The following is a 19,324-nucleotide window of genomic DNA, read 5'->3' on the forward strand; positions in this document are numbered from 1 at the left end:
ACTATGATTCACTCAGGGAACAAAGCTGCCATGTGCTCCTGCTAGTCAGAAGACCATTAATCCATTCACTATTTAAAAAAATATTTTTAATTAAAAAAGACTAGCAGATAATTGGTTCAGATTCTCTTAAATTTTTTTAAAGTAAATTTCTCTCTTGAAATTTCTTTATCTTTCAGGCTTTAGATTTATCTAGTTGTATGCCCTCAAATTTAGACCCCATTAGAAATGTACATAGTTTAAAATATAATGGAAGTTTACATGTATAAGAAGAGTTATTGAATATTGATTATTATTTACCATGCCCATATAGATAAGCCAACAACAAAGGAGAATCATTCATTTTTATGATAAGAGAAGAAACTGATGATTTCCCCCCCATTCCAGAAGCTAACAAATTCAAAAGAAATGTTTCTCAACTTTTCTCAACATCAAGTTCATTCTTGGGCTAAAATCATACAGGAAAACTCACCTTCCTGGCCTCAGATACTTTTTAGCAGTATGACCCTGGACAAGTCACTTAACCCTGTTTGCCTCAGTTTCTTGATCTGTAAAATGATTTGGAAAGGCCGACGTGATTGGAATACTGATCAACAAACTGTACTTAAAATGTAGGACACCTGAATTCAAATCTTGCTTTAGACAGCATTTTCTTACTTGAAGCGCTAGATAAATATTAGGTCTGGAATATAATTTGATTCTCATCAAAGCCTTGGTGATTTCAATAGTACAAGTTTTATTCCCATTTTATAACTAGAGGACCCCCCTCCCCACTAGGTCAAAAGAGGTTAATCATATACCAGTTAGTACAGTATAGATCAGTAGATAGCTGGGCTGAGAAAGATACCCAGCTTTTCTGATTCCAAAGTCAGTAGTCCTCTCCTTTCCTTGTACCATGCTGCACAGCTGAGAATAATTTCCACTTTGTTTCTGTTGCCTTTATGCTCTTTTTGTTATTGTGTTTCTTAATAGGAGCAAACTCTCAAAGAAAATGAAATTTTAGTGGAACAATAACGACATTACTGTAGAAATGATCCTCCTTTCTGTTTGGATTTCTTTTTTCTGGAGGACGTGTTAAACTTTTCATAACCCTGCACATGTGGCTTCTGATTTCTTCTTTAGGGGCAAAGTGCTCATTGCATCATCACATTTTTTCTTCTGATTTATAGCCAAGACGTTGTTCTCTCTGTGGTAGGACTCATAAATTCAGGAGCGTAAGATCTACCTTTGTGCCCCTTACTCATAGGGCATTCAGTTAGGGGACTTTCTCAATCACTGTGCCATTTTAGCCAAGATAAAAGGAGATGAAAAATGCACAGTAACAATTTGCCCAAGTACAATTATGCTCTGTAGCCTTGGAATAGTTCTAGCAGCAGTTAAATGCACTTGCTTTTGAAAAAAAAAAATCTTTCTTGATTCAAGCCTTTTAATAATATATATTTGAAACTTCCATGGTTTCAAATGATTATGGGTAATTTGTTTGAATATATATATATATGTGTATATATATAGTTTGACTGGGAGTAGGGAGGAAATAAATTGTTCTAATTTTAAATAATGTAATGATTTTGAAACTTAAAAAGACACTGATTTGTCTGTGAATATTACAGAAGTCTTTAATAGCATTAAAAACCAAAAATCTCTCAGTAATTTGTGATTAAAAGAAAAGGCAAAAATCACAGCACTGTAGGGGAAGAAAACGGTATGGACAGGATGAATAATTAGAAATAGAATTTTTGCCTTTTTAATGATCCAGCTTAAGTAAAAAGTAGAGAATATGAAGGTTTCCAGGCTGTTTTGTAAATAAAAAGAGGATAATAACCAACATCCTTCTCCAAATACCTCAAAGTCTCCTTTCTATTATGTATATTGCAACTGCTTCCCTCCATCCACCAAATGGACACAAAAATCTTAAGCATAGCTATATTGACATTTTTATTTTGTATCATGACTTGAGGATTATTTGGATTCCTCAAGGCAATGTTCTTTACAGATAGTTGATAGATAAATGGACAAAAAGAACATATATTAAGATTTTATATATGTATGGGGTATTCAGGGAAGACTTGCAGGCTTCTCATCCACCTTTGCTGTCCACTTGTCACCCAAATCTCACCTTTTAATATAAGAAGCTGTAGCATGTGCATTACCATACCCTGGCAGGACCATCTCGACAGCAGGCTAAATCAGGTTGAGGATGACTGACAGGCTTCAAACCCACTGGTGAGTTTAGGATAATGTCTGCCTTAAGCATGTGAAGACTTCCCCTGTTGGAATTGACAGATGATAGAGTTTTTTCCAATGGCCAAAAAGATGATTGAAACAGGCCCTGTGGAGTGCTTAGAGCTTCGTCAAGCACTGAAGAAGCCAAGATCATCCACTGTATCCCTTGGTAGTCATCCTGACTTTTCTCTTGCCATTGAACTTTTATGACTCTGGATAAAAGTATGGTTGACAGCTTTGTGGAACTCTGTCTCACTTAAATCCAATTTATGCCCAAGTCAAGAAATTACAGAGTGATGTCATTGAAACTCTTTAAAACAAAGGATGAATAACAATTCCATGAGTTGGGAATAAACTGTGTTAGATTTCTCAGGATTTGATATCCAAGAAACCTTGCAACTAATAAGACAAGTTCTATCTCCATACTCACCATGTGGTCTTATATGAAATTCATACGAAATACTATTTTTTATAAGGGAAACAGTCAAGTGTCTCATGTGCTAGAAGTATACTTTTGCCCTTGAAGAACATTTTAAACCTGTTTAGCTATCATTGGAACAGTTGAACTATTACCTGGTCTTGACCTGTCTTGTCCCATATCTGTGTATTTGTGGGGTCACTCTCCACATATATTGTAATCTGTTGCTTTCTTGACTCTATTCATTAAGTTCCTTTTCTTTTTTTTTAAAGTTGGACTCAGTAACCACCTCTCTGAATCCTCCCTGCCCTTCTCAAGTTGAAGGTGTTCTCTCCCTTCTCAAATTTTCCTTAGAACATTTTGTTTACATTTCTTTCTTGTCATATTCTTTATTTTGTATCAGACTTACTTGGGCACATATCATACTTCCACCCCACTAGAATATAAGTTTCTTAAGGACTGGATCAGAAGGCACTTAATTTTTGAATTGTATATCAAGAATTAGGTTCTGTCTCCCCCCCACACACCTTTTTATTTCCTAGAAAACAGCTATGATTATTGGAAAGATTGCTGAATCAAAGATTAAGAAACAGATATTCTAGATCCAATTATGCCAATGTATGACTTGTGCTGTAACTGGTCATATAACTCCTGAACCTCAGTTTTCTCAGTTGTAAAATGAGATCATTAGACTAGATGATTTTTGAAGACTGTTCCCGTTTGGTTACAATTTTTTCTCGATGATCTTTTGGAGCTTTAAAGAGGATTCTGATTCTAAATAAGTATTAATGTTGTTCTTAAGAACTGAGTTTTAAATTTCCATTAAACTCTCTTAATCTTAATCCTAGAAGCATTTAAGAGAATTCTATTAAAGGCAAGGAAAGGATCCTAGACCAAAATGAAATTGTCATTTAGTTTTCTTTACTATCTCCCTGACAAATGACTACTACTGTTTTGAAGGTACAGGAAATTGCTTTTTAGAAGTGAGCTTTATGAATGCAACTTGCCTGTGGCTGCCATTTAGTGCTGCTCAGTTTCCATTTTTCCACATCCACTTTTGGTTAGACAAGGATACTTAGCAATAGTGTCTGGGCAGCCCATCCTATGTACTCAATGATTCAGCCAGTCAGGGAGGCCTTAAAAGTTGTGTGGCTTCCCTACCACCACCCAGTCCCCTTTGAGACTTACTGCGTCTGGGACAAAATCTTCATCATCCCCAGAAATGAAGAGCCTCAACCATTTCACTGTAATTGTCCTACTTGGCAGTCACAGTCTGAATCATCCTTTTTTCCATGCAATGCTATTTGTTACTTTCTTCTCTTGGGAATAATAATAATGATGATGTAACATTTATATAGCACATTAAGATTTGCCCTTTTCTCATAACTTTGTGAGTGTGATATTTTTATTATTACCATTTTATAGATGAGAAAACTGAGATGCAGAGTAGTAGATTAATTTATTTGTGATTGCACAGCCATTAAGAATCTTAGGAAGGAGTTGTTTTATCATTTTGTCACTTGTGTCACTGTAGATCGGTGGAATTTGTGTGTGTGTGTGTGTGAGAGAGAGAGAGAGAGAGAGAGAGAGAGAGAAGGAGGGGGGAAAAGAAGGGAGGAAAGAGAGAAGGGGGGAAAGAAAGAAGAGGGGGATATGAAAATATGAATGAGAATTTCAGCTTTTTAGGACTTTTATTTTTCAACATCTCTTTTAACTGAGAGTTGAGGCAATGCTCAGTTTCCCACTGTGTCTTTCTATTGCTTTAAGATATTTACATAATCCCCCAAAAACATATAAGGCAAACTCATATGGGAGAGATTTCTCAAGATTTCCATAGTGCCAGAAGATTTTGATTCCTTTCTCTTTTATCCTTTAATCCTTCTCCCTGTGCCATAGAAGGTGAAGTTATAATTATGCCTTGATTATTTAGCCCTTAGACTTGGGAAGCTCCTTCTCCCTGCCTCTGCTTCTTAGACTCCTTAATTTCCTCCAAAGCTCAACTGGAATGCCATCTCTTATATGGGGCCTCTTCTGATCTTCAGCTACTAGTAGATCTATCCCCCAAATTGCCTTGCATTTGTTTTACATATGTATATTCTACATATATTTTTCATGTTGATTCCTCTTTGAGAATATAAGTTCCTTAAAGGCAGGCATTGCTTAATTTTTGCCTTTTATATCCTCAGTATATACTAGTGCCTGGTACAGAATAGGTGCTTAATTAATAAATGCAGTTTCTTGATCATGGGTCCCATTGACAAATGATAGGAAGTCCAGGCACACACCCAAGCTGATCAGGAGAGAGTTGTGAACTAGAGGAATTCTGATAATATCAAAGTTATATAGGATCTAGTTTTCACCATAGAATATCTAAAAGTATGGGAATTGAGGACTACTTTTCTTTTTTTCTTTTTTTCTTTTTTTTTTATTATAACTTTTTATTGACAGAACCCATGCCTGGGTAATTTTTTTTACAGCATTATCTCTTGCACTCACTTCTGTTCTGACTTTTCCCTTCCCTCCCTTCACCCCTCCCCAAGATGGCAAGCAGTCCTATACAAGTTAAATACATCACAGTGTATCCTAGATACAATATATGTGTGCAGAACTAAACAGTTCTCCTGTTGCACAGGAAGAATTGGATTTAGAAGGTAAAAATAACCTGGGAAGAAAAACAAAAATGCAAGCAGTTTACATTCATTTCCCAGTATTCTTTCTTTGGGTGTAGCTGCTTCTATCCATCATTGATCAATTGAAACTGAGTTAGGTTTCTTTGTCAAAGAGATCCACTTCCATCAGAGTACATCCTCATACAGTATCGTTGTTGAGGTATATAATGATCTCTTGGTTCTGCTCATTTCACTTAGCATCAGTTCATGTAAGTCTCGCCAGTCCTCTCTGTATTCATCCTGCTGGTCATTTCTTACAGAGAGGACTACTTTTCTAGGCCTTATTTAAAATAATTGGCTTTCTAAGACTTTACGTGACACCTGAGGGAGCTCTTGAGATAAACGTTTTTATTCTTCATTCCTATCCCTTATGAGAATAGAGGAAGACTCTTACTGGGAGTGATAAAACATTGATTGTTATGATTTCAAGTAGGCAGTAGCATTATTGCCACATGCAACCTGGTGAATCCATTTATTCTTTTGGTTTTATGGTTAATATTCTAAATGTGCTATAAGTATATTTGGGGATGGCAAGCCCTTTCCCAAAGGAGATTATAGTTATTTCCTTTGTCTTCTTTTAAATTTTGCTGTTAACTAGTTAAATTTTGAAACTGCCTAAGAGATTGTTTCAGAGTTAACACTGCACCCCTGGGAGAAGAATGGAATCTCATCTTTTTTCCATACAGCTTACAAAAAAATTTCCCTCTAATTTCAGAGGGCAATGATGTCACCAGCTAATGAGCAAAATATTTCTTACTAAATCGACTTGAATCCTTTCCTGACTTCTTTGTGAAAAAACACAATGTGTTTCAGATTTTGTATAGTAACTTCTGGCAACTCATAAACACGTTTTTCCAGCAATACTAATTTACTTAAATGGTAGAGCTAATTTTTTTTTTATAAAAATCAAGCTTCACATTCATTCTATTACAGTTCCCAAAAAGCTCCTGCCATAATAGTATGCTATACTACTGATAAATCAGTTTGGGAAAACCGTAACATTCCCATGTTTTTGAGACCTGGTTTCTCAGTGAGGCAGAAACCAATAAATTGCCCCCAAGGTAGGGAGTGACCTTGGATGGGAGATCACTTCTTTTGGACCATTGGAGATTAGGCATGTTGGAGAGATTATGAAATCAATCTTGGAGCAGAAAAGAAAGGCCACAAGTTCCATGATTAATGTCACATGCTATTTACCAAGGACAATAAACATCAGCAGCCGTCTACTTCATTCTATCTCTGGTTAGGTTTGTATTTTGCTTTTGGTCAGTGGAAGAAAATGCTCAAGATATAAGGAATTCTGGGTCACTCATACATTGGTGCCACATATCTTCCCATTTCCTATTGTCATTGTTGTTTACTTTTGCTAAGGGATGCTGTTCTAAATTCCCCTTCCCTAGTTGAATTAAGGACACAAATGGGAATTAGTCTAAAAGTTAACTAGCTTAACCTAGATAGAAACAACATGAAACTGTTAAGTTTTATTTTTAAAAATGTTTTATTAATGCATTTTTAAAAACATCCTAATTACTTCCGACTTTCCCTAGCCTTGCCTAATACCTTCTCTTATTACAACAACAAAAGCCATAATAATCTGGACTAATAGTATACTACCACTCTGCTGAAAAGAAACATTTCTTAACATTAGTCATCTGGAACCAATATTGATCATTGTATTTAATCTGGATTCTCTTGGTTTTTAGTGTTGTTTTCATTTGCATAAGCATGGCCATTGTATGGGTGATACTATATTGTATAGTGTTTATCTGGGAATCAAGATGACTTGAGTTCAAGTCCCATCTCTCATATCTAATAGAGGCATACCACTTAATCTATGTCCCAGGCAGTATTTCAAGACTAGAAAGGTATAGGGCAATTATTATTTTGCATTGAGTTTCTTTGCTGGATGTTCCCAAGACCAGTGAAAGTACAAGTTCAGATTATTAAAAAATATATATTATTCATGTGATTGATTCAACTTTCTTTTGCATCATTTCATACAACTTCTATGATTCTCAATGTGTCATATTTAACACTTTTTTAAGTGCAATATTCTATTACATTCAATATGGCACAATTTGGGTACCTAGTCAGTGAATATCTACTTTATTTATTGTTTTTTTTTTCTGTTACAAAAAACATTACTACATATTTTAGTATGGGCTTTTGTTTTGTTTTCTTGTAATAAGATCCTGAGTAGTAAGGGCATTGGGTCAGAATTTAATAGTTTAGTAATATTTCTTGCAAAATTCCAAATTCATTTTCAAAATTATTAACCATTTCAGAATTCAATCAATAATGTATAAGTATTCCTGTCTTTCAAGTTCAGTTGTTTTGATATGTATTTCTCTTATTAATGAATAATCTGGAACTGCCCCCCCCAATTTGGTTATTAATAGATTTATAGATTAATAGATTAATAGATATATAGATATAATAGATTAATAGATTTTAACATCAACTCTTCCAACCCTCTCATTTTACAGCTGAGGAAATTGAGGCATAGAGAAGTTAATTGACTTTCCCCCTCAGGATTGTGTGGGTAGCAAATAAATATCAGAGTTTGCCTTTTGAATCTCATGGCTTCAGACTTGCAATTTAGTTTCTTTCCACTGTATTACACCTTTCTTATTTTGGAACTCTTGGTTCATATCCTTTGTATCATATTTAAATTCTAAGCTATTCAAAAATTTCTCAGGACAATAACCTAAGAGATGTGCTCCTTGATAGAAGCTATCATTTTGTCACTAAGGTGTGGAAAGTTAAAGTTTTCTGTCCTTTGAAAGTTATGGGTCAGAAGTTGAATATAGGATAGTTTGTTAGACTTGGTGTTGGGAAAACCTGGTTTAGAGTCCTGTATCTATCCACTAATTCGTTCTGGGTTCAGGGGAAAGGGAGAGGAGAAGTCAGATCAGTTCTGGGCTTATCACAGTCTCTCCAATCCTCAGGTTCCCTATAAGCTTTGACATATGTATTTATCCCTCCTATATGTATAGAATCAGTGAAATACAATTTTATTCCCAAAGATGCAGAATAAACAATCATGCAGTATGTAATAACAAATAAAACCAGATATTCCAAGACTTGGGAGTCAGATTTCTTGAATATACTATGCTCACTGAAAGGTGGTATTCTGTGTGTGACTGTGGTGCTTTTTACTTAACTGTATTCCAAATTTATATATTTGGGGGCTCTTAATTTGAGGTCCATGAATTTTTTTTTTAATTTTGATTATGACATTTCAATATGTTAGTTTCCAATGTAATACTACATTTTTATTTTATTTTGATTAATTAACATTGCCTGAATTTCCTTATGTGCCTTAGGCTAGAAGTACAGGAGCCACTCTTGGGCCAGATCCCAACATACACTTGTACACCATTCTCCATTTTTCTAACCTGAGCATTTTCTTCTTAACTAAGGGAACCTAGTGACCTTCTGCTGCTGAGGACTTATCATATTAGTAATAGACTCAGTATAGAAAACTAAGTAGCTTAATTTGCAGTTCAGAATACTCAGACTAAAGATATACAACAGTTCTAATGAGGTGTACCCCATGCACTTATATATTTTATTATTAAATGCATTTAAAGATATTATTCTGAGAAGAGGCTAATAAGTTTCATTGACTACCAAAGGGGTCCATGACACATAAAAATGATGAAGAACCCCTATTTGCAACTTGTTTGAAAATTGATTGTTCAAATCTTTTAGCCATTTACTTAGCATACAAGTTTTTAACAATCTAAAACCAATACATTAATGGACTTTAACACAATTCCTGGCACATAGTAAACACTTAATAAACTAGCTAGCTAGTTCTTTCTATCAATCTAATTATGGGACTAGATTTTCTGTCTATATGATGGAATGGGTACAAACAATTAAGCTTATCCAGAATTGCCTAAAAACTAGTAAAACATTCCTTGAGATTCTGCCAGTAAGCACAATGCAAAGTAAAAGTTTTTTGTTATATGGAGGTTTTCAGAGAGTAACTCAAGTGAAGGACTTAGGATTATGAGAGAGAAGCTTTGTAGTAGGATAAAATACCTGCCTAACTGAAAGAATCTAAGTCCAAAGAGTACATTAAACTGTTTTAATGCTTTCAGTGTAATTAAAATCTGGAAAATCTTATGTGGGTTTTATTGGTGAAAGTTCAGTTCTGTCTTGTTTATACCATTTTCTGTTAAAATAACAGCATGTGCCTGGATCTCTCTGGGGACCTTTGAGAAAATGAACTGACCATCTTGTGACACAGACTTCATGTGCATGGTTCATCATGGGAGAAAAGCTCATCTGGGCAGAACTTATGATCAGAACAATTAGAGAGTGTTCGTAGCACCAAAGGAGGTTAAACCATCTTAAGTTATTTTTTATGGAGTTAAAACAGAAAGTGTGGGTGAGTGCCCAGAGGTGTAGGAAAAGGTATGAAAAAAGCAACAGCTTCCTAGGGAAACCAAAATCATAAGTTTTAATTTTGGCGCTCTCAAAAATAACTTAGAAAGCCTCTATTTTCAGTAGTGGTGACTCCCTTGTAGGGGGTTTTTTGGAGGAGGAATGCTTGAAAAGGGGTCTGTTTTTAAAGCTGGGCTGTATTTCCTCTATACACTGGCCTCACAATGTTTTATTTTATTTTATTTTTTTTGAGCTAGTCCTAATCCTGGATCCGCACACATTCTCTATTTCTTCTTCTTTTCTTTTACTGAAATTCCATAGACAGTAATTAAGGAACTGGAGGCCAGCAAGAGGTCATTGAGCCTTCGTCAGTGAAAACAGGGATTGTTTGCCATCTACAACACTCCCATTTTTCCTTGTGGTGAATAGAAGATTTGCTTAGAGCTGATGACTTATGCCTTTCTTACAAGTTATGCAGTTAGCAAGTAACTGGGGAATCAGTCAGGGAACAGAAAGAAGCTAATTGAACCCAGGATCTTTCCCCCCCCCCCATTTTTTTTCTTTCTTCATCATAAATTGTGACATTGGAGTCTGTTTGATAATGAAATTTGTGAGAGAGTCAGGTTCACCAAGTGCCCAATCTTCTGTTTGAGACTGTGGACCTGACAGAACAGAAATTAAGAAAACCTTGGACTTGGGGAGGGGTGGGAGGGTGGGATCTGGGAGACTTCCAGATTTGTGCCTCAGGCCTACTAAATGCCTAAGTCGGTAAGTAGTTAATTATGTAGCATGAAATGAAAAGATATGCTTCTTATCTCTGTGAGAGAAAAAGTTTCTCGATGCTTTTCCTGATGCCACTTTTTCCCCCTTTGTCTATCTTCCTCCTATTTCTTTTGTCAATTCTCAGGAAATTTCTACTTATCTCCAGTTTCCTCCATCCTCACCTTCTTTTCCTAGCAGATTTATGTGTAACTGATTTGGAGTAGAATTTTTGTTGTTATTGGTTAGCTAACTGAGAGGATTACTTTAAGTAAAAAGAGAAAATATATGTAAAAGCTTTAGCAAATTGAGAAAGACTTTATTAATCTTGGAGTCAGTGAAAGATTAGGATTTGGGCATGGCTTTTGATTAAAATTGTGAATCAGTTTTGTTTCTTAGAACTTCCGTTTGTCTTTTTATCCCTAGAAAACAAAGTTTCTGACACATGTCTCCTGTGTCTCCTTAATAAATGCTAGTTGATGGATTGTTTATATTAAAATTTATCCAAGTCTTTGAAATGTATATCTGATTTGCAGTATTTCATGTGTTGCTGTTGTTAAATTGCTGTTGAAAGTAAATGTCAGGTTTAAAAGTCACTTCCAATATGTTTGGTTCAAAAGTCCTTAATTTCTGAATTAAGATTTTTAAATCTATCTTTTTATCTATCTGTCTCTCTGTCTGGTGCTATGGATCCTATTGGCAATTTAATCAAGTCCCTGGGTCTCTTTTTAGAAAATTGTTTTAAGGGCATAAAATAGCATATAAAAATATAAAGGATATTAAATTGAATCAATTATCTTGTTAACAAAATATTTTTACAAGCAAGTTCACAGAGCCTAAGCTAACCTTGATTTCAGTATTTTGTAGGTGTCTTTTTTCCTTCCTAGATCTAGATATTAAATTAATTTGACCCATACATTGTGAATGACACTTCTTTTCCCTGGAGGAAAGATAGCAGACTTAGAAGTCACATTTCAGCCAAGGATACCCCCATCTGTCATGGTGGTTCTCCGGAGGAGCAAGCGCTGCTACTTTCAGGGTCATTTCCACATCTGTTATAGAGCATTCTCTATACACACGAGTGGAACTGCTGTGCCCAGAGTTTTGGAGAAGGCATTTTCTGTGGCATAGTGGTTGCAGGAATCATTTCACATCCCTTGGAGTGGAGACACTATTACCAACCCAAAAGCAACGGACCAGGGTTGAGCAGTTAGCAGGATGGGACCACTTTTCGTTTACTCTATCCTCCCAACGTTAGCCTTTACAGATGCTGTTAATTTGGTTCCTGTTTCCCTATAGTCCTTTATGTGGTTGTGTAATAAAAAGTTCTCCAAGCTGGCTCAATGTCTTTGCTATTAGAACATTGCAGATGTGTCAAGGATGCACTTGTTCCAAATGAAGCTGAGAAAGAAGGAGGCCCCGCCCTCCCCTGCCTGCCAAATCGGCCCCTTAGGTTCCTCATTCAACGCCCTGGCCCCTTGAATGGCGTGCTATCTCTTTAAAGCAACTAGTTTTGTGTATTGGCTTGGTCAATTTGTTATGGTTTAAAACTGTGGAGCCAGCTGTCTGCAATCTGATGTAATGTTGCTATGGAAACTAGAAATGAAACACTTAAGCATTCACCACAGAATTACTACATATAGCATTAGCCAAAATAATTAAAAGTTGAGCCATATGGGCTTTCTGGTGGAAAAATCTGCAGCAGCAAAGCTGGAAAGAAGTTATGTTTCTATTTACAGTGCTGTAAATCCATTTTTTCTCATCACTTAGCATAGGCAAGTTGCTCTTTGAGGAGACAAGTAGAGGATAATGCTAAACCTTTATGGTTTAGGAATAATAGAACAGTAGCAAAATTGGTGTTTATTTGGATGGCTAAATTTCATTTCTATTTCATTTTGTCAAGTTATTACAGAATATGTCTTGCCCACTAATAGTTACAGTATTGAAAATTTTTATGTACATATGTCTGTCTACATAGGTATGTATTATGTATGAGCAATTTCAGCATTGTTCTTTTCTAACTCTTATGAAAGTTTTCTGACAACAGGAAGCCATTCATTACTCATTGCAGATTTTCTTATTCCCTAAGAAGTTAGTTTGCACAGGAAGTTTTCTGCGTATCTTTTCTGTATGTACAATTTTCCCCCTGTTCATAATCATATATTTCCAAACTTAGAGGACATAATAGGATAAAGACACTATTTTGAAAATAGTTGAACGTTCTGCAGTATTGCCTATTTTGAAGCAATAGGGACAATTAGGTGGCATAGTGGATAGAGCATTGGGCCTGGAATCAGAAAGACTTATTTTCTCCTGAGTTCAAATGTGACTTCAGACACTAACTGTATGACCCTGAACGAATGACTTAACCCTGTTTGCCTTGTAAAGTGAGTTGGAGAAAGAAATGACAAATCACTCCACTGTCTTTGCTAAGAAAACCCTAAATAGTGTCACAAAGACTGAACACAACTGAAAAATGGCTTTAGGAAATTTTACTTATCACCTCAGTGGAAAAGATCACCTGTAGTTATAACTTGGACAGACATCTGGTCTCATCTATTTTTGTGTGCTAGACTTCCCTGCTAGATGAAATACTTTTGTATAGAGTAGGTATTTAATAAATGCTTATAGAATTATCTTAGTATTGAAACTGCTGGAAAGATCATTTTTTTCTTTCCTTTGTTCTGTTTTGTTTGGTGCGGTTTTTTTTTCCCCCTTTTTTCCCCTTCTTCCTATCTTTCTGCAAAGGCAACTTCTAAAATTGTTTTTTTTATCAAGCATTCATTCTCTGGGACCATTTTTTTTTCCACTGAGGAGGAAGTGAGAAGTCATCACCTTCCCAGTAAAGAGCATCCCTCAGATTTATTTTGGAGCCAGAATGACTTGTAAGCTGTCAAGGGAGAGACCTTTCCAGAAATAAGCCTTTCCCCCCAAACTCCTTCAATACCTTTGCTTTCATTTAGCATTTTTAATCTCTTGGCTAGCAAGATAATTGCTTCATAATGAGCATTTCCAGCTGGATCTATCTTGTCTAGTTTCCAGCAGAAAGTTCTTGACTGCCTTGAGTTGAGCCTTAGTATGCCATACACCTCCAGGACCTTCTTTCTCTAAGAAAATAAAAATAGCATTGGTTCAAAGTCCTAAGGAGCTCAAATTTCTCAAAAATAGATGGAGCATGTGAAAGCAATTAACAAGTACCTGGAATATATTATTTTCCAACAAAATGAAGCTGGGCGTAGGAAACTAGGCCCTCAGAACAGCCATTGCCATTCAATCTGTTGTCATGGTTTAACTATATTTGATTTCTACTCTGGAGGCTTTGCAGTAATGGCATGCCATTCTAGCAAAAGCTTTGTGTTGAGAACCAAAAATTGTTTCTGTTACTTTCTAAATCTTATTGCTTTTTGCCTTTGTTGCTTCACCTTCCAAAAACCTAGATCATAGGTACTCACATTGGTAAGCATTTTGAATTATCAGTGACTTAGACTTGATTTGAAACAAGCTACTGCCAACCCATTTTGAAAAGAAGTGACAAAACCAATTCACATGCTGTGTGTGTGTGTCTCTACAATTTGGGGATTCTAATAATGAGTCTTCCTACATTAGAAGAAGTTTTGTTCTGCATTAAGAAAAAAAAGAGTGCTTGGATAGTTCACATGTTGTTTAATCATTTTTCAAATTGTGTCCAACTCTTCATGACCCCATTTGAGGTTTTCTTGGCAAAGATACCGCATTGGGTTGCCATTTCTTTCTGCATCTCATTTTATAGATGAGGAAACTGAGACAATAGAGTTAAGTGACTTGGCCAGGGTCACACACACAAATAAGCCAGATTGAAACTAATAAATCTTCCTGACTCTAGGTCTGACACTCTATCCACTGGTCCACTTACTTCCTTCATTTGCTTTAAAATGGGTATTTGCCAGAAGGACTTATCATATAAGATATAAGCAGCTGAAGATTTTTAAGGAGCTGAGTAATCAGATTATAGGCTCATAATCTAGTTAACCATTTTGTGGACATTTCACTTCCCATCAGCAAATTCAGCCAGTATGAAATAAGGGAAAAAACAAAACTAAACTAAACTAATCAGTGTTACTGCTTGTCAGAAATTTTATAGAAGCTGAACCTATTGGCTACAATAAGAGTATTATAATTCAATTTCAGTCATTGGAAAAAATCCAAAATTCACCCATTTCCCTGATATAGAAACCAAGGTCAAAATAGCCAAACACCCAGATCCATTCCCAGACTAGTGTTTTTTTTTTTTTTTCATACTTGGAATGCTCTCAGAAAATATGACTGATTTTGCCAATTGCTTCTTGTTTTTGTTATTATTAATTGTGATTAGTAATAGATAAGGCTGTGGTGTAGTTTTGCATATTCCTACTTAGACTGTACTTTTAAAAGTCTTTTTGTTGTACTTAAGTGGAAAAGCAAGGGTTGAAAGAGTTACTTGCAAGGAAGTGGACTCAAGATGCCAGCGTGGAGAGGATGTGCAGGATTAGGTGGGCTGGAGCCCAGGCAAAGCCCGTGAGGTGGCCTGTGCTTGCGTGCCTCGATCCAGCTGTGCTCTGCCTTTGCTCCCTTGGAATGCACTCATGCACCGGGGCCAGTGCTCTGCTGTCATTTGAAGGGAAACTCCTTTCTTTTTTCCTAAGCTTTCTGAGCAGATAGAACAGAGGAAATAACATATTGAATGTGGGAGCTGGCTCGAAAATGAAGCCCTCAGCCCGTTCACAAGGAAAGGATTGTTTTAGCTTGTGTCACTGCTGCTGGAGAGTGGATTTTTTTTGTCTCTGTAATGTTTGATACTTGAGGGAAAACAGCTGGGACTGAGCATACTTGATCCGATGCGAAACGAAATGGGATGCTGGGGAATATGGACTGTACTGTATAGCTGGAAAAGGTCAGAATTTTCCCTTGGTCATTGTCGGAGGAATGCTGGGTCTGTCCTCATGCTAGCCTTCAGAAAGGGGCTGGAGAGGGACAAGGGCTGGCTGCAATGTGGCAGGGTGTTGTTCCTCACAGATGGGATGCAAGGGCTTTTGCATCTTTTCCTCCTTCCTGCCCGGCTGGTTTTGATTTTCTGGGAGGACTGGAAAAAGTCAACAGATTTTCGGTTGGGGAGAAGTAGTTGGTGACCACGTTCAGCAGCTAGTTCTGACGGGCTAGACAGATGAGTGCCTGACCCAAACCACAGCAGCCTAACTGGAATTACAAGAAGAGCCTTGGAGAAGAGAGTCCTGCCTGAGTAACACTAAAAGCGGACATGAAAGTAGTTGAGATCAAATACATGAAACTCAATACAAAGTCAAGAATGTGTATTTGGGGGCATAGGACCTGATTTTACACTGAACTAGTTGTTAAAATGGTAGGTGCTTTGTTGAAGCCAATCAATATTCTGTTTTTTTTTTTTGTTTTTTTTTTTTAATGAATCTTTTTTTAAGTACCACAGATTTCATCACAAAATTGCCTAAATTCAGATGGGCTGTGAAATGGGGTTAAACTGGTATTAAGCCATGAAGCCAATTATTTGATTAACTTTTCCTTTGTTTCTTTGCCAGTCAAGAGAACAATCGGATGATGAAACAGAGGAGTCGGTGAAGTTTAAGAGGTTACACAAGCTGGTAAACTCTACTCGAAGAGTCAGAAAGAAACTCATTAGGGTGGAAGAAATGAAAAAACCCAGCACTGAAGGTAAAAAGCAAACTACACCCTAGTTCTTCCAAAGTAAATCAGATTTTCAATTTAAATTAATCACACTTTGAGCTTTGACTAAAGACTAGTGGAAAGAAAGTGTGTCTATAAGTTACTAAGACAGTGTTCTAAAAATGATCAAGTAAGGCTTCTTATATGATCAAGTAATTAGTGGCAAAAGGGGATATAGTCCCTATACATTGCTGTCTTTATAGTCCCCATTTTTAAGAGCTGTTGTCAAGTTTGGTACTGTGGTCATTTTTTCCCATCTGTTTCATACTTTCTTACTATTGCTCTTACATAATGTACTGAATGTGAAAACTAAATAAAGGGGGGAAAAATCACTACTTCTGCCTAGGAACTCAGATCTTAGTTTGACAGACATATCTTGAATAATAATTTTAGCTGGCAACATAATTGGAATATCTTTAGTACCTCTTCAGATTTCCTCTGTGTAATTTGTGGGTTTCTCTCTCTCTCTCTCTCTCTCTCTCTCTCTCTCTCTCTCTCTTTTGGCAAGCCAGTAAACAAGTTCAGGCTTAAGTTAAGTGGGTCTTTTAAGGACATCAAATTCTAATGTGTACTTGAAGGGATCCTTTTGTCCCATGAGTTATTAGGCTAAAAAATTAATAGCTAGGGAGATGTCAGCTTCTGTCATTGTAACAAGAATAGCTTGAATCCTGATTATGACCTTACAACTCTTTGTGTTGATGGTATGCATTTATAGAGCTTGTGACCCTGTGAGGCTCTTTTTAAAAAATGATGTCATATAAAAATAAGGTTTCTTATTTGCAGCAGGTACTGTAAATAAGTAGACTGTTCTGCTAAGGTCATTTAATTTGAGTGTCTCATGTTAAAATGTGGTACTTAGGTTTTTGTTTGGCAAGGATGCAGAACTTGACCAATCAATCACGTGTGTGTGTGTGTGTGTTGTGTGTGTGTGTGTGTGTGTGTGTGTAAGGCTTTTCATTGCACACACTGAAGCTCAAGAAGAGGAGAAAAAGGAATTTCCACTTACTGGATAGGATATAGGCTTCCTGTTGATTGTTTTGGTTCAAATTCTCCAGAGACTTTTTGAAAGGGAAAGAAAAAAAGAGAGGAGGGATGTGGGAGGAAATATGTGGGGGAGAAAAAGAGACTGAGAGATAGAGATTTGTTTTTATGAACAAGTTCAGAAGTATAGCTATTTTTAAAAGTTGATTTTGTTTTAGTTTGTGTTGCTTCAGACCCAATGCGGATTTTAATTACAACATCACTCTATTCCTATTTACCTGCGCTGTAGCAGCTATTATTCTAATAGCCAGGTGGAACTTTATATATTATGGTATGGTATATATACATATATTATGGTAAGCCTCAATCAGCTTTTATGTAACTAGTTTTTGTTGTTGTTGTTTGTTTTGAATATACAGTTGGGCATAAATTAACTGGAGTAAATAGAATGTTTATTAAGGGCAAAATAGGAGAGAAAAAATTATACAAGAGTTTAGTTTTAAAGAAAAATGATGATCTTATTCCTTCTCCTGTTCCTCATTAGCCTGCAATAGCCATTATTAATGTGAACTCAAAGCTGCCTTTCAGTCCATAGTATGACAAGGGGCCATGATGCCATTGGAGTCTGGCTCTTTATTCCATTACCTCAATGAGAAAAGACCCCAGGTATGCTTTGAAAAGAGTATTGATGAAACAGTGGCATTCTAGAGAAGTTTTAGCATGGGCCAAGAGTCATATAGCTAAGGAAGAAAAGGGGATATAGCAATCAAAGAAACCATAAGAATGGCTCTGACCAAAAATCTTGAATTCTACCTTTGTACTTAAGAGGCAATTACAAGGGTTGCTGGCAAGTTAAAAAGTTCTTTTAATGCTTTGATTTACCAAAACAATAAGGAATTATAATTCTTATATTGATTATAGCAAGATAAACATTCATTTGATTTTTAAATATGTATAGGGTTCAGAATTGCCTTAAATTTAGAAGTCTGGATTTAAGGTGTGGGTTCATGGCCTTAGAAGTAGTGGGAATTTAGAAGTCACCTACATCAATCCTCTCATTTTGTAGATAAGTAAAACTAAGCCCCTGAGGGGTTAAATTACTTGCTTAGTATCCTCCAGGTAATAAATGGTTGAAGAGAAATTGAAACTTGGGTCTTCTGGCTTCAAATCCATCATTCTAACAGTAGATGGTGATAGATACACCATGCTAGAGCCAGGAAGGGCTGGACTCAAATTTTGCCTCTGACATTTACTAGCTGTGTGACTACCGACAAGTCACTTAACATGCCTGGACTTTGTTGGAGATAGATCTCTGAGATTTACCTACTTGGTCATGGACAGGCTGTAATCAGGGTTGTGAAAGAGTTTCTACACTCAAAAAATCACTGATCCTTGAAGTGTTGCTAAATGTTAGGTGTCCGGAATAAAATAAGGGATGTAGAGTTTGAGTGCTTTGAATTATCTCTGATTTCTAGGTTTCAAGGTAGCAGTTACAGTTGATCCCCAGAAGTCATAGTTCTGGGTCACAGGTGATATTACAAAATTAATATCCTCTTATTCCTGTTGTTTTTATGCTTTTCTGCAGTCACCCTTGCTTCCAGGTACTGAGAATCCTGATGTTGGTTAGAGTAGAAAATTGTAAAGCACAATAAAAATATCAGCTACTATTATAATTGTGGCTATTATTATTAATAAGCCTGCCTCTCCAGCTCCATGCCCTATGTTTCAAAAATGACTCTTCTTTCTCTTTACATAAGAACTCCTAATTTTCTGATATCTTGACCTAGTCTTTTAAATATATATATAAAAATCAGATAGGAACTACATTTTAATCTGTTCTGGCTACATTCTCAAGTGTTGTGGGCCATGTAATCTTGGGTCATCTGATAAACTAGTTTTCATTGTGGTATTAATGATTGTGGCTGATTTTCCCTTTTAAAGCATATTTGCTTTTTTTAAAATAAGGAAGCTTGGATAGGCAATACCAAAAATGCCTGAGTTTCTTAATGATAAAATTTCAGGCAAGAGATCATCTAGGGGCATAGAACCTTTATATCAAGCAAGCCATCATGGTTGTATTTAATTATGATTGCCAGATTTCAGTTGGATTGACTGACCAGATATGAATTCCTGGAAGTCTAAGTTATGTATGACATATACATATGCCTGC

The 19,324-nt window shown here is 36.2% G+C and overlaps 1 protein-coding gene across 2 annotated transcripts in view; it reads left to right on the plus strand.

Annotated features, from left to right (window-relative positions):
• The window catches only part of SASH1 (SAM and SH3 domain containing 1), a 224,595-nt gene that overhangs the window by 156,826 nt on the left and 48,445 nt on the right, over positions 1–19,324 (plus strand). For both annotated transcript variants that reach the window (XM_051997918.1, XM_051997917.1), the window contains exon 9: positions 16,029–16,161. In XM_051997918.1, coding sequence (XP_051853878.1) covers positions 16,029–16,161 — 133 coding nt within the window. The remainder of the gene's footprint in view (positions 1–16,028; positions 16,162–19,324) is intronic.

The sequence above is a fragment of the Antechinus flavipes genome, chromosome 4 (genome assembly GCF_016432865.1).
Source record: "Antechinus flavipes isolate AdamAnt ecotype Samford, QLD, Australia chromosome 4, AdamAnt_v2, whole genome shotgun sequence".
In the NCBI taxonomy this organism is placed as follows: Eukaryota; Metazoa; Chordata; class Mammalia; order Dasyuromorphia; family Dasyuridae; genus Antechinus; species Antechinus flavipes.